Source organism: Engraulis encrasicolus, chromosome 11 (assembly GCF_034702125.1).
Source record: "Engraulis encrasicolus isolate BLACKSEA-1 chromosome 11, IST_EnEncr_1.0, whole genome shotgun sequence".
In the NCBI taxonomy this organism is placed as follows: Eukaryota; Metazoa; Chordata; class Actinopteri; order Clupeiformes; family Engraulidae; genus Engraulis; species Engraulis encrasicolus.
The window spans coordinates 29,216,723-29,233,339 of record NC_085867.1 but is presented as its reverse complement, the minus strand read 5'-3'; the positions used below and the strand labels follow the sequence as shown (position 1 = coordinate 29,233,339).

The 16,617-nt window shown below is 45.1% G+C and overlaps 1 protein-coding gene across 1 annotated transcript in view; it reads right to left on the bottom strand.

Annotated features, from left to right (window-relative positions):
• Positions 1-16,617, bottom strand: part of pkn3 (protein kinase N3) — a 38,602-nt gene that overhangs the window by 13,301 nt on the left and 8,684 nt on the right. Inside the window, exons 4-11 of the mRNA XM_063210377.1 lie at positions 15,180-15,309; positions 10,974-11,116; positions 9,194-9,464; positions 7,749-7,931; positions 7,357-7,466; positions 4,227-4,370; positions 2,983-3,058; positions 258-444 (exon numbers count right to left, since the gene is read on the bottom strand). Coding sequence (XP_063066447.1) covers positions 258-444; positions 2,983-3,058; positions 4,227-4,370; positions 7,357-7,466; positions 7,749-7,931; positions 9,194-9,464; positions 10,974-11,116; positions 15,180-15,309 — 1,244 coding nt within the window. The remainder of the gene's footprint in view (positions 1-257; positions 445-2,982; positions 3,059-4,226; positions 4,371-7,356; positions 7,467-7,748; positions 7,932-9,193; positions 9,465-10,973; positions 11,117-15,179; positions 15,310-16,617) is intronic.

Sequence of the window (16,617 nt, the reverse complement as noted above, 5' to 3'; positions counted from 1 at the left end):
CAGCTCCGCATACAAATAAGTAAAATATATAAAAATAAGTAATAAAGCAAAGGGCTATTTAAAAAGTGCAGTGTTAAGCAATCTAATTGCCTGAGGATAAAAACTCTCTCTCAGTCCTTCTGTTCGCGCAGTCGAGCAGAGTGAAGAGGTTGGTGTTAGGGTGTGAGGCTTCGGTAAGGCGCAAGGCCACAAGCACAGGTGGAGGGTGGGAGTTAGGACAATGGGCTGTACCCAGCCAGCGCCTCTCCTCTCCTTACCCTGTGGGTGGTGGCGTGGAGGTGGCCGTCTTGTCTGTGGGTGCGGGTGAGGAGGTGGCGTCGGGGTGGGCGATGGGGGGGCTGAGGGCGGTGATGTTGCTGCTGCAGGGGGGCAGCACGCTCATCATCAGACGGCCCCACGTGGCAAAGTTGATGTTCATCTGGGCCGCACGCAGGAAGTTCTTCCCTGGTGATAATCACAATAACAACATCTATTGTTATTACACATAGGACAATTTGTAAGCAAAAAGGAAAAACAAATCCTGCAAGTTTTCAACAGATGAGCGGTGACTCTACGCTACTTCATATACATTTTACAAGAATCATTCAGTTAGATTTTACTTTTTCAGTGGTTCCTGATCAGACACAAAGTGATGCATGGACATTTAACACTCAAAAAGACAATAAATGATGGGTGGTGATGGGTAGATGCATAGAGACAGAGGAAAGCGTGGTAAGTAAAGGGTGGTTTATGCCTCGAGATCAGCGTCACTGCATCATGATGCAGTGAGCCGCGCAGTTAACGGAGTGAAGCCCCCCCCATCACGCAGGTACTCTGGGGCACCTCCCCGAAATTGTGTCTCGACGCAGGGAGCGACGGCGTGAAAGGGCGAAAATAGGTCTCTGATTGGTCCTCTCGACCAGCCTGCTCTGTCCTCGAGTCGAGAACAAGCGCTACTTCCTTGTTCTAACCTTCGTCGGTCTACGGACTGTGAGCTCTTCATTAAATAAGTTGCCCGTGCTTTGTTGTTTGATTTATTTACACGAACCAAAGACAACACATGCGCTTGCAAGTTACGACGCTGAAGTTATTTGGACAGTTGAACAGTGGTTCCGAGGTCGAGGAAACATTCCGCTTCGTCCTCGACAAATGAGCCACTTCTTTGTTCCAAACTACCACTGTGGCTGCCAGTGCGATCAAACATGCACGTGATATAAAGATTTCATGTTTCATTTTCATTCTCGTCGAGTCTGTGATGCTAAAAAACAACCGACACGTCTAGTTTACTCTTTGTATTGAAGGCAGTTTCAGCGTGGAATGACATCGCGCAGACCGTGCTTCAAAACAGGGCATAAACCAAAATTAACTGCATCATGGCTGCGACAAGCTCACTCTGTGGCACAAGTAGGAAGCATAACCCGCCCTTAACTGTTACCATAACGCTAAACTGCTTGTTCGCCGTCAGACATAAAAAGCCTGAAATCATTTTTGCAGACATTTCAAAGACAGACCCCATGTTGGCTGTATTCAAGGACAGAGAAAGTCTTGTTAACAGAGTGTAAAGAGACTGCCTCCACTGCGACATTTCCTTCAACTCTGGAGCAAGGAAGTAAGTACAGGGCAAATCCACTACTTGATATTCTGCAGCGTTTCCAGGTAAGATTCCACTAAGCCATTCCATAGGATCTGACTGCCTTTTATGGATTATTCTCTACAAGCCCTAGTTCAGATAATTGTGTTGTGCTATACCTTTGTAGCGCCTTGAAAAAGGGGGTGTTCAAAATATTGATATTGGGATGTTAATTAATAAACAAAATTGACTTTTGAATGCTACACAGCACTTTTCATTCGTGATCGCATTATGAACAGTAGGCCTACAGTTTTGTAAAGGCCATGTTTTGCATTCACTACAGTGTAACTGTTGCTCTACAGGAAAAAAAGTAACATTTGGTTATACATATGTATGTTTTCTTAGAAATGTAAAAAAAAAAGAATAAAAACAAAAAATGTAGGCCTGAAATATTGCAATACTTATCACTGTATCGGGATGCACATGTATCGAGATACATATTGTATCGTAACCCTAATATCTGGAAGTGTATCTTGAAGTGGTTTTGAAGTACCAGCAGTATTTCTCTGTTCATATCTACAATATGCTGCTCACTAGGGCTGTAACGATATTGTATCGAACTGAGAAATCGCGATACTCACTCAAAATACTGCATCATGATGTAAGGAGGTAGTATCGTGATACGCCCTTTCAAAGTTTTGTTATCCTTCAGGCCAGAAAACAACCATATGATTCGATGTGATAGTACTTCCAAGCTTCAAATAAGATACATTTTCAGAAATTGCGGGGTGTATCGAACCGTAGGTCAAAAATCGTGATAAGAACCGAATCGTGAGCTGAGTGTATCGTTACAGCCCTACTGCTCACTGAATATTGTATTGTATACAGACACTGTGACATACGTGTTTAATAAAATACATGACTGAAGATTGCACTTGATGGTTGTTTGTTTTTCCAGCACTATTATTACGTTGAAGTACATAATTCCAAAGCATCTGACTGCTATAAACATTGCTGAAAGCCTTATGCTCCAATGTGAGTTTTATTGCATAATAACAAACAATAACACACAGGCCAAATGTTCTGCCTGCACTGGCCTGAACAGCTCTCCAAAAGCTAATACAACATTAAAAGTAAGTGGCGTTTATTAACAAGTTACAAATTGAATGAAAAATACCTTTACACTAGAAACCCGCCTGCTGTCAAAATTAATATATTTGATGCTGAACAGTTTAATGGCTCATATTTATGAGCTGATTATCGTAACAACCAGTCAGTGAGCCCATCTGTCTATACATCAAGAAAATAACTGAGTTTTAAACACAGGCCACATAAAACTGAGCAAGAGGCTGCAATTGGGCCGTAGGCACCACCTCTGTAGCGACGTGATGGGGGAGAGAGAGATTGATGACAGACAGGATGACGGCACTAACCTTTCTCCTTGGGGAAGATCCGCTTCTGTCTCTGCAGCTTCGGGTGGCGCTCAATCACCGGGTTTATGAAGGTGACCTGCAAACACATTACATCCCTCAGCGTAGTGCTGTGGTTCCCAAACTGGGGGTCGGGACCCTCCACGGGGTCACAGAGTTACTGCAGTGGGTCCCAAACAGAAGAGACTTCCACTGGTAAGTAGTTAACATAATTCCATAAACTGTTATAAAAGTATTCACTTCCATGGCTAGAAAGGGTATTTCAAATAAAATGCATGAATATTAATGTACAAAAAAACGTTTGTCGTTTGGAATATGGAGCGTCACAAAATATCCATAGGTGGAAAAGAAGGTCCCGGCATAAAAAGTTTGGGAACCACTGATACAGCATATAGCAGAGGAGTGCAGTGGCGGCATCCATCCTCATCTGTGTTTCTGGGTTTATGTCCATGTTTATCTTCATATATTATTGATCACCTGCACATATGTTTAATGTACATGGTGCTGAGGGAGGACTTTAGAAAGACTTTCACGCCAAGCTTAAATGAGTCTGAACAATCTTAAAGCCATACTGTACCAGTTGTGGAAATATGCTGAGTGTAATGTAATGTAAAGGTCTCTTTAGACTCCTCCTTCAGTTGCAGGACACATACGGGGGGGTTGTGGCAGATCACAGACAATTCAGCCTGAGAGAAATATACGTTGAGCGCTGCAAGGGCTCGTTTCAGCTCTAAAGAGAGGGGCGTGATGGCTGTTTGGGTACGTGATCTGCCGCCACCCCCCGTTGACAGGGAGTGCATCTTAATATGCCACCTTGCCTCCTCCACTTGCGCTTGTCTCCTCGTCCCGCCTCCTGGCCCCTCCTCCGTGGAGAAAACGATAAAGTTTCCCAGCTGTCAGCCTAGCCACAACAACTTTTGAGGGACTGTTTTTCATTCACCATCCCAATTGCAAATGAGAAAAAGACTCTACAATTGAGCTTTTGCAAGATATTGAAATATAATGCTGTCAGTGATGTCATCGTGGAGGAGGCAAGGTCGCATATTAAGAAGCACTTAGTATGTGTCCTGCAACTGAAGGAGGAGTCTGAACTAGGCTTAAAAGGTCCTGCCCCTCACCTCAGCGAAGAGTGAGTCTGAACAATCTTAAAGCCATACTCTACCATTTGTGGAAATATGCTGAGTGTAATGTAATGTAATGCAATGTAATGTTGTGTAAAAGTCCTGCCCCAGTCTCGTCCTGCTCACCTCAGCGAAGAGCGTCCCCTGGGGCTCCAGGTAGAGACACATGCCGTGCCTCTGGTTATCCAGGAAGTCCTCTAGCCGCAGGAACTTGACAGCACACAGCGCTCGCCAGTCACGCCAGTACACCGCAATCTCCAGCTCACGAGACTACGCACAGACAGAGAGGACACAGGGAACATGAGACATTTAACCCATTTTGTCCTAAGCCCTTTTTGGGAAAGGGTGTCCTCTGCCTATTAAATCCTAAATATCTCAGCCTCCGAAGCACATACAAACATGAAATGAGTTACATTTAAAAGCTAGGACCCTTGTGTTGCCTTAGAATGTGTTCATTCAGCTCTAACTTACCCACATTTTTAACAAAACAGCTCAAATCTCAAGAACCTGAATGCAGCGTATATGTGTCTCCAGGACACAATGGGTTAAAACACACCTCATTTTTGCCCTATGAAGACCGGTTTGCAGTCGAAACACCTAGGCATTATCCCTTAGAATAAAGGATTTTAAACTTTTTTCACTAAAATTAGTGTGCCTCGGATCTTTAAGACTTACCACCTTCAACAAGGAGCCTATTGTTTGGGCCTTCACATTTTGGGGATAAGTCACAAACCAAGTACTGCGGTTCTCATGTACTTTCTGAAGAGCACCTGATTTTTCTTCAAACAATTGACCCAACGCAGCACTCTCCTTTTGTTCTTATTTGATAAATGTTGGTCCCGATGTGAATGCATGTATGCAATGTGTGTGTTAATGAGGGACAAGCCGGATTTGTTCAATGGGCAATGTGTACGCAAGGGAAAATATATGTAACAATTATGTATACTAATGCATGTTACATTAACAAGTGATTTGTTGGATCTGTGCACTGCATTACATGCTGCAGAGCATGTTAATTTCCCTGCCGGGATTAATAAAGCTGCTCTACTCTGTAACTGCCATGTCAGCTTTGTTCATTGCACAAATGAACTACACAGACAGACAGACAGACAGAGACAGACAGACGGCCATTTAAAGCCCTGTACATTACACAGGCCTGCACACCAGACACCACACATTACCCCCCTCATCTCAGTCGCTACACCAGCCAATGAACCAGCACAAACACAATACCAGCAACCAGCAGGGGTGCCCAAAGAATTAGAATGACATTTCTATAACTAATTCTATTACTAACTTATCAAGCATCATTTGTGCATTTGATTTATCAAATCATAATATCATATCACATTTTTGTCACCAAACATGACATTCTAGTTCAGGGATACTCAACTGGCGGACCCAGGTCCGGATGCGGACCCAAACGCAATGTCATCCGGACCAAGACAAAATCCATCTGTATTTAATATGTATAAATTATACATGAGATTTCGCTGCCATGCGATCTGTATTTCTGCAAAGCCAGTCTTATGACAAATAAAAGTATCATCACTATGACAACTCCGTGAGTGAGCAAGAGGCCAGTGCGGCCAGCGAGTGAGGCCATTTTCTGCATCGGTCCGTAGCGACTTTTTTGGACCCTGGAAACATACGAAATTTGGCGAGTGGACCTTTTCAGTTTCTAGTTGAGCACCCCTGTTCTAGATAATGACTATATATACTGTATAAATTATTGTATACAGTCTATACAGTTTTATTGTATACGGTCATTGATTGTGGATGTGTAAATAGCACCGCATGTGGTTAAAACAAAAAGTACAGTGTAGGCACAGGGAATGATCACAAAGGGTATGGTGAAGGCAAACAAATGAATTCTGCATCAAAATTAAAGATAATCCCCACTATGGTCTTGAGGACAAACCTAATTATATGGCTTTTCCAAGACATTCAATGTATTTAGGGTATTCCATTGGCTTGGATAATGACTTTTCCAGGTTTTTCCCACGACCGTGGGAACCCTGAATCAGACAGTAGCTCTGGAAACCACCGCGACTGCCAATTCTTGCTCACATATTATCGCAGTAAAGAAGAAACATTGTGTGTTAACAGAGTGTTTCAGTCGTGGCAGGGAGTGTCTTGGAGACGAGAATGGTGCCGAGGGTGAAAATCATTTGTTTACTTTACATTGACAACATGACGACTCAGCAGTTGCATGTAGCAGACGCATTTACAAAACAAGAACATGGCACCATCGGGGCTTTTCTACGGCAATCATTTGAGTCGTTAATCTATGTAATGTTTTGAATACATTTTGGTCATTCTGCATGAGCAGGATGTGACTGATACTCATTTATGTCTTAATACTTTCTGAACACAACATCTGTTCAAAAAGCCATCATCAGATTTCTCCTATCAGGCACGTCATAAAAACAGATGCATGCACAAGTAGGATTCTGGGAAGATTACGCTCAACAGACATCAGACACAACGTCTATGAGTCACATTTCAACTCAAATACAACAATCCGATCCATGTGCTTTGTTGATGACACATTCTCATGCAAACAAAGCACAATACTATAAACAGATGATAAGACAATGTGCAAGCAAATCACTCCCGTATTTGATTTAAAATTCTCATGGGAACCCACACCACGCATACGCAGAAATTCACACACCGACTCCCACACTATAAAATTCTCAAGTCTGACTCTGAAAGTCTATTTTAGTGGGAGGCATAAATCTGATTTCCTTTGATGTCCCAACGCCTTGCAGAGCAAGAGCATCACTAAAGATCCCACAGCAAAACAACTTCTAATTTTACACTGACAGCCCAGCGCAGTTCACTGCCACCATGCTGAGAGGGAACAGGCTTCAAATAGCTAGAGAGAGAGAGAGAGAGAGAGAGAGAGAGAGAGAGAGAGAGAGAGAGAGAGAGAGAGAGAGAGAGAGAGAGAGAGAGAGAGAGAGAGAGAGAGAGACACTAGAGTATGAAGCAGGACTTGGACCAGAATCAGGCCCTCCTTGTTGGGCTTTCTGGGCTAGAACCAGATTACAGGGGGGGGGAGGGGGTGCTGAGGGATTAGCCACGGGGATTACAACGCTGGAGCGGAGTGGAGTGGCCCAGGACTTGGAATGAGATGGACGGGGTGGAACAGGGTGGCGAACACATTTAGGGGACACAGTCAGAGAGACGGAAAGACAGACAGACAGACAGACAGATAGAGAAACAGACGTATGGACGGACACCCGCTTACCCGTTCCAGCTCGATGCTGAAGCTCTGGTCCCAGCACTCCTTGCTGATGGGTCTCCAGTGTGTGCGGCCCACCAAGCGGTTGTCCACCTTCACCATCGCACTGATCTCCACTGCAGAGCAAGAGTGCAATCACAAATAAACACACACACACAGCTTATCAATAAGAAGTTGAACAACGCACTGCACACAAGGAAACAATACATCTTTTCAGGGCAACTGAAGTCTGGATTTGAAACATCCACCTGCAAACAGTATACAGAATGACTTTTCATGCACAATACAATTACTTGTACTTCCTATAAATATCCACAATTACTTGTACTTCCTATAAATATGGCATCCATCGCATCAACATCAGTTGTATGGATGGCATTTCCTACATGCCAACTCACAGGAGAGTTCGTCGTTCTTGAGCGTCCTTCCGTTGGTGCTGCGGCCCGACAGGCCGGCGCGGATCTTGAGGGACTTGGCCTCCGAGGGGCTGGGCACCGCCTGCGTCAGGCTGGAGACCCGGCAGCGGCCAGGCACCGTCTCCAGCAGCTCCTGACAGCCCATCAGCCTCACCTCTAAACGCCCTACACCAACATCCAATACACACAGTCACCGAACCAACACAGAGACACAAATACACATGTAGGCAGCCCCATTATGTACACAAATGTACAAACGTAGGCACACGTGTGTACACACATGTACAAATGTACACACTCACTCACTCACTCATTCACTCGTGCACACACACACACAATACAACATAAACAAAACAATCCTCCCCCCCGCCACAAGCTCCCAAGAGAATGACCCCGTGTGAAACAATGCCCTTGCGTCTCAACACGGCCATGCCAGGATCCATGCATACAATGCTCTGTCAAAGTGATGCCTGCTGGAGAGTCCCCATGGCCCGGAATAACTTCAGGAAGAAGATAAGGTTTAGAAAAATAAATAAATAAATATATTAGGTAATACCACAGTCAGTGCTGTGCTGTGCTGCATCAAATAACACTGAAGTGGTTGCACATTCATTGTTTCGCTTTCTGAAAGCCGGGGAGAAGAAAAGTGGATGAATTATCGTATGTGAGTCACACACTACCGACACAATAGGAGCAGAAACTATTCAATGCAAGACAATCAGTAGCCTTGGATGAAAACCTGTGCTGAGCAGCAGCCGTTTTGCATAGCAATTTATTTATCAAGCCCACGCTATCTAAAGCAATTTGCTCACCAGAGTAGCACTCCTACCAGGAAAGAGAACGAGAACCTAACTAGGAGATGGGACTTGAATTTGGCCGTGGGATTGCAGCAGGTATTGCACACATTTTCTACCCATTCTAATGCGAAGAGTTCATGTAAGTGTCTGTAAAAATGCTCTTTTATCCAGCTGGTGCCATCCAAAAGTGTTAAGTTCTAAGCAGCTGGGCTTCCTCCGGGAACTTAAAGTTACGAAGTTCCTTGAACGAGGAACAGAATGTCGTCAAACTCCCAGAGTCCAATTGCCTACACTAAACTACAGTATTGTTACTCAACGGGGGGAGAGGGCACTCAGCTTCCATTCACTTTGTATGGGCCTTCCCAACATCCTCCATTTCTGACTCTAACATCATTCTAGAAAGCTGTATAATAATCGTAACGCATAATAAATAATAATATACAGAAAATGATGATTATTAGGTGGTGCTGTTATAATCTTTAACTTCATGTTGTTGGTTGGGGGCGTTGGCATGCTTATGATGAGCTTAAGGTGGTATTCGCATGCTTATGATGAGGTCAGTGGGGCATTTCTTCAGAAAAGGTTGAGAACCTCTGGACTAAACCCTTTTGGACTTCAGGCTGGTACTACCTGTGAGGGAGGCAGGCTTGAAGATGTTGGAGGAGGAGGTGGTGGAGGAAGTGGAGGATGTGGTGGAAGTGGAGGAGGTGGTGGAGGAGCAGGAGACTGTGGAGTGGAGCCGCTCCTTCTGGAGGCCCAGGGAGGGGGAGGCGCCCAGGGTCAGGTCCTCCTTGATGGCCGGCCGCTTGCCGTGGTCCTGCGGCAGCTCCGACAGGCGCCGCTCCAGAGAGAGACGCAGCAGGTCCAGCTTCTGAGATGACTCCTGCAGACGTGCCTGGGCCTGGGGGAACAGATAATGGACATTATATTCAGGGCACTGAATTAACACCAGACAACCAGCCAAATGGATTGGCTGGTAGAGAAAAATAATCTTACTAGCCACATTGACCCATAAGTAAGTGTGTGTGTAAGATGAACATCTACTAGCCATTTTGGCTGGTGATGAAAACAAGTTTATTTGGAGCCCTCATTATATTTAAGAAAGGAAACAAAATCTGGTGCCACACGGATGTATATTTTAGTTATTGCTTCTTTATTTTCACCGCATTAGACTAATGTTTTGAAAAAGCGTCATCAGAGTACTGGACTGAATGCGCTGAAAATAAGGAATAAATAACTAAAACAGACATCTGTGTGGCACCAGATTTTCTTCCCTGTTATTCATGTCTGGTCATACACCGTTTGTGGCTTTTCTTTGATTTTCTGCTGCTATGTAAGAAATAAAAAAAGAATTGCAGAGAAACATTTTGGCTGTTGCGTTCATAAAAAAAAATACACTACAATGCACAGCTCTGAAATATGGCCAATATGTCGGTATACAGTATACACATTATTTATTTAGTTAACACGCACACTGCTACCTAATCGATCATCTCAGTACCATTGTGTCTTCACGAGTCAGCACTTTTTACATGGTTAGTGTACTGGAAATGCTGACATACACATGAACTCTATAGGAGTCAACATGGGATGGACTACATTAATTTTGGATGACTATATAGCAGATCAATAAATAGCGGTCAGAACATACAGTAACAATGTACACCAGATTGATTTCATAGAATATAGAGTAGAATATTGCTTCAATTAACAAGGAATGCTCAATTTCGTTGCACTTGTTACAATGGCGAATAAAAAGATAAACAGTTAAAATACATCACATCCATACACATCCACATTAATGCTGTAGGTATAAAACTATGCTTTGGTTTTCAATCATGACGTAGTGCATCACCAGATGGTGAAGATATTTCGAACGCTCTGAGATTTGACTAAACAAAAACAGCTTTTAATTTAGCATAAGTTTTGAAGCATGTAGGCCTATGCTTTCCAGTCATATCATCACACTGGCGGCAGCAATATCGCCAGAACGCATAGGCATGATTTAAATCTGTTTTGCTATACCTTACCGTATGCCATTTCCTTTCTAGTGTGGATCTCGACTTCACTCCGAGCATATGAGCACCTGAGTCATTATTTGCAGTCTCCAAAGCATTACATTACATTACACTGCTGATGCTTTTATCCAAAGCGTGCAACTTAGTTATTAGCAGGGTATTGGTTACATTCCCTTGTGCAATGTGGGGTTAGGTGCCATGCTCAAGCCAGGGCACCTCAGCCATGGAGTGAAGTAGGAAGTGGAAGGGTGGGATTCGAATATGCAACCCTGTGATCTACAGTCCAACTCCCACAGCACTCGAAACTCTTCTGTGTGTTTCTGTGTTGTTTGATACTGATCTTCATTAAAAAATAAACCTGATTGCGTATGATGCCAGTTCACTGTGCCCACCTCAGCCAGTGCCCGTCGATCCTGCACCTTGCGCCCACCGAGCTGCTTGACGACGTTCTTGGCTCCTTCCGACACGGCGGCCTCGATCTTCAGGTGGTGTCTCAGCTCCTCCACCCTCAGCTCCAGGGGACTGATGGTGTCCGCTGTGAGGGCGGCAAGGAGTCAATAACGTTAATACGTAACGTTAACACACATATACACTGAAGTCAGTTAGCCTGGGACATCCCATGCTGCTTTGCACAATCGTTCCGATCTGAAAGACAGCATGGCAGCTGCCCTATAGCGAGGGAGTCTGAGCTAGGGAGCTAATCAGAGAACGGGGAGAGGTGGAAAGGCGATGACTGCAGTTTGTTTGAATAGATACAACTGACACGATTGGCTATGGGCTACATATATGCCAAATGATACATTTGTGACGCCAAATAAACTGCCATGGGTAATTGTACACGATACATTTCCTACGAGAAATTACAAAGGGAGCCTCCAGACTCTCTCACTTGTGAGATAGTCTGGTGTTAACCAGATTGATTGATTGTTTACATTTATTGCCATTTCAGCAGCTATGGCTACATCATGGTCAATACAGATAGAAAAAACATCATATCACATTTACAAAACTAACAACCATATAAATAAAGAGCTTAAATACGTTTTTTAACATCGATACATTCTAAAAAGTTCAAAACCTTTAAAGGTGGGACCTTATTAAAAGTCAAAAACAGTATCTTTCTTAAAAAACTGCTGCCTTTTCATTTTCAGTACAGAGCAAGTTAAAATATGCTTAATAGACAGGGGGCTACAACAAAAATTACAAAGAGGGAGGGTGTTAACCAGAAAACAAAGTCATTGGCTATGTCTCAAATGACGCACTTTTGTCAGTGCACTGACAGTCAGTGCACAGTGCATACAGTGCACTGAGGTCTTTAGTGCATAGTGTCGTAGAGATATTTGAGCACTATGCACTGTGTCCTCGCTGGAAGTGACGGCTGAGCATGGCATTAGCTCGCCAAAATATGAGTTGGCTACTGTTTACAATGCACAGCGTCTGGTGCTTGTATTTCCATGTCCTTCACCCCAAAGGACAACAACCACACATACAATACTTTGGTTGGCATGAAAAGGTTGCTGTCCCATCAACATTACTTATAGAATTAGGAGACTGTTGACCAAACTCTTCTACTGAACTGAATGCCACATTTCCTCCGTGTCATTGCCAACATGGCCGCCGTTTAGTGCGTGCAGTGTCCATCATTCAAGCACTGCATTTTTCCGCCATTGTTAGGGGATCATCCTGGCACTTTCAGTGCACTGGCTCAACTGAAATTTTCAGCGTGAGCGCCCTAGGCACTGAAAAACAGTGCCCGAAGTGCACAAGTGCGGCATTTGAGACACAGCCATTGTTTCCACATTTGATAGTAAAATTGGGTGGAGCTAGTCAGTATCGCCATGTAGCTGGCTTCACTGAAAAGGATGCATTGAGCATTTTCATTAGAAAGATGATATGTATTCCCCAAAAACTGTATAGTGGTTGTGCCTTCAAGGGATCCGCGCCAAAGCTGAATAACTTCTAGTTATACAATTCATTCTAAAGCAATACTGTACAAAAAGAATCATCTCTTCAGGGGACCCAGTGAAGGTGGGAGGTGTCCAACGCATGTAATACAGAATAAACATGAGCTGCCTGCAACCACAAATGCCAATCCTGGCTTCAGGAGGTAAAAGGCATGTCAAACTCCACGGGTATATTACATTATCCTGACTCCCGTACTCCACCTGTGCTTCTGGCCTCACACTTCGCGGACACCCCCGCAATAAAACATTTCCCCGATGTCAGCCTAGCCACTACAGCTTTTGGGGAACATGTCCTGATTCAACATCCCGAGTGCAAATGGGAAATGACCTTTGAATTGTGGTTCTGCGAAATATTGAACTAAAAATCTCTGTCGTCAATGACGTCCGGCAACCTCATCACAAGGCCACAAGCACGAGGGAGGACGGGAGTTGGGATAATGGAAAGGGCCCCACCTAACACAAACAGGAAGTTTTTCCCCTCACCCCCGTCGTTCCCCGGGGGACACTAACAACAGCTTTCAGCAGCACCCCCAACTGACTTCCCATTTCTGGCGCTACTGGGCTGCAACAAATGTTGTCTCTTGTTATTCCTCGCTGAAGGGCTGTTCAGCACTTTCAGCTGCCTGTTGTAAGAATTATGCTATAAAAGCAACATTTGATTGATATCAACTGTCACATAAACAATGCTGCCAATGCCACATACTTTATCCTTGAATTGAATGGAACTATTTTCTGCAACAACTGATCTTAAAATGCAAACCTCAGGACAAATGGATATAGCAAAATGGAAGATTAGTGACTAACCCAGCCAAGTTAACTCCAAGGGTATAGCAAACCTCCTAATAGAACAGAGGTGGGCAAAAACAGGCCTGGAGGCCACATGCAGCCCGAACCATTGCATGTGGCCAACAGAGCCTTAACAAGAAAGACAAATGTAAAAAACAAACAAAGGTGATACTCTCATCATTCTTTAATTAGCTGTAGACCCAACAAAAGAGTGTAGTGGGCTTGAGATTAACCAAGTACATAAGCTACTGTATCCATCTTCATGAATGTCATTACAATGTGAAGGAATGTAATAGTCAGCATACTTCATTTCTTGTTATTGGCGCGGGCAAGTTGCCCATGACATCTGGCCCCCCGGTCAACATAGTAAACCCAATGTGGCCCGTGGTAAGGAATAATGACCCTCCTCTGTTGTGGGACAAACCTGTAAGTCTCTTCTGTCAAAACAAAGCCATGGGCCTCTGGTATTACTAGAGTTACTACCTGAACATGCTCTGAGATAACACAACCCAGGTAAGAGACTACAGTAAAGCTAGGTTTACACTTCTCCTGCACTGAAGTTGACATAACCGGAACCGTACTATGAGAGCGGAGGAGGTGTTCATACTAGATCTGGGTTCAAGTCAGCAGTCCCTGGACAATAGAGGGCGTGGCGTTTTTTTCCCCGCCGGGAATTCAAGGACACAAATGATATCTGATTCTGGGACACCGCTGACCAATCAGGATCTCGCACTGTCCGCTACCGTACCGGCCGACGATGGACATTTCAGGCTGGGAGAACCATACGTTCAACTCTGCAAGGTGTCCGTCCAGCTCTGTAAAGGGGGGCGTGGTGGCTGGTTTCTGTACAGTCGCGGTCTGCCAAGGACGAGTGTGAACCTAGCTTAACTCTGCCTTCTGAAATACCACCCCTAAGGTAATTTCGCCCTTAGTCCAACCAGCTGTCTGGTATCCATCTGCACAACCAGAAGGAATGCATGACAAGACCTTTCAGAAGCTGGGACTGAAAGCTCTGGCTGTCACGGTTTACTGCTTTGCAAGCAAAAGCTCACTACACAAGGAAATGACCAGTACCGTCCCCTATCCTCCTCCTGCTGCTGGTATGGGTAAAAGAAGCAACACACTGAAGGTCATTAACTTGCTTCTCAGTGACACAGCAAACAGTGTCGTCTGTTGCCAGCACAGGCTCCCGACTCACAGCACCAATAAAAAGGGGCTAAAACAAACAGATCCCAGAAAATAAAACCCGAAACCAGAAACGGATCCCTCCAATTATCTGATAAAGTTTTGTGAGGTAGCGCAAACAGTGGAGCTACTTCAAAAGGGCCACTGAACTCTTGAGATAACGACTAAAAAATGCTTTTGTGAGGTGTGCCCACAGAGAGCCAGGGAGTGAGTGAGAGTTAAAGTGAGGGAGCATAACAAAAAGAGAGATTAAGAGAGAGAAAGTACAAATAGACTGAAAAAAAAACCCAGAGAGAGAGACACAGTGAGAGAGAGAGCGCATGTGTGTGCTTGGGACGAAGCGAGAGATATCAAAGAGCTAGAGAGAAAGGGAGCCACAGAGAGGACAGAGGCATTTGCACAGAGATAGTGACATGAAATATTGAGCTAGGGAAAATAGTGTGTGTGTGTGTGTGTGAGAGAGAGAAAAAGAGAGATGGAGAGAGACAGTGACAGACAGCCAGATATACACACAGAGAGTCCGAGCAGGAGGACAGTCAGTTGCACTGAGAAGGTGACAGGCTCAGGTTACCTACGGTACCTCCGCTAGTACAGTAACACTCACCACCCCCCACCACCTCCCTCTCCCTCTCCCTCTCCCCCTTCCTCTTCCCGCCCTCTCACCTTCGGGGTCGGCCGCCTCCCGCTCCCCCTCTCGCGCCTGCGTGACTTTGATGATCTGCATGCGGAGCAGCTCGATCTTGGTGCGGCTGTCCTGCAGCATCTGCTGTGCCGTGGACAGCATCTTGCGGTCCTGGAGGACGAGAGGAGAGGGAGGGAGAGAGAGAGAGAGAGAGAGGGAGATAGAGAGAAATAGAGAGAAAGAAAGAGGGAGATAGAGAGAGAGAGAAAAAAGGGGGACGAGAGGAGAGGAGGGACGCCAGAGGTAAACATGAGGGGAGAGATGGGCGGATTTCCAGGAACATGTTTGACAGGTGACAAAGCTGGCCAAGTTAAATTAAAGATAGTGGGTGCCAACAGAGTGCCTGCCTCGTTCAACCTAGTCAGGGTGGAAGATGAAAACTCCAGCAGCATCTTGCAGCCCTGGAGGCGAAAGGAGGAGAGGAGAGAGAGAGAGGAGAGGAGGGTATGTAGTATGTAAACACGAGGAGTGGAAGAGTGGTGGGGGACAGGAGGGGGGTGGGTAGTGATGGAGGTGGTGGTGGTGGTGGTGGTGTCACATCACCCCGCTGCCTGTCAGCGCAGCCCGAGCTGTAGCGGCTGGGAGATACTGATCGTCCCGACTCCAGCGGCATGCATCCCTGCCTTCAGGAAAAGCAGCGCCGCACGTCTCGAGGAAAACAAGGGAAGCCTGGCTGCCGTCGAGACAACACAGCCAGCCCTGCTAACTAAGCACAGCTGAGTGTCTCCTACAACAGGATTGCAACTGCGGTCTTCAGCTACCCTTGAACAGCTCAACAACTAACATGCAAATGTAGTTATCTTGTTGTAATAATGAAAGCATTGCATGCCTCACCGTCAGCCCCTCGTCTTGTTCCTGATAGCCCAAGAAACGGCATATCATCATTGACATGTCGTGTTCTTTTGCTGAGGAAACTGATGACAGCTGACTCAGATAAATCAAGAGCTGTCATGCTCCTGTCAGTCCTTAATCAAGTACTTCAACATTGGGAACCGTAATGGATATGTACAGAGTACAGTCAGTGGCCAGGAGGACAAACGAAAATAACGGAATAGCGATACTCTCAAACTAGATACACAGAGTAGTACACATCAGACTAGGCACACAGAGTACTATACAGACAACACCTAATGATCAGACTGTCCTGGGACGTCACCAACAACAAGAGAAAGCAACCTGTGCCACTGCCACCAACAGGTCAGACCAGACAACAGCTGATACGAGGAAGCACACCGAAATCTCCACGATAATAATTACTTCCTACAGAGTCGTCTGTCAAGAACAGCATAACGTCTCAAAACCACAACAACATACCACATCACATCACACCGCACCGTACCGCGCCCTGCCAAGTCTCCTTAGCTCTTGGATTAATGACTCACGAGGCAAATGAGACCTTGCTCTCAAGAACTTAGTACT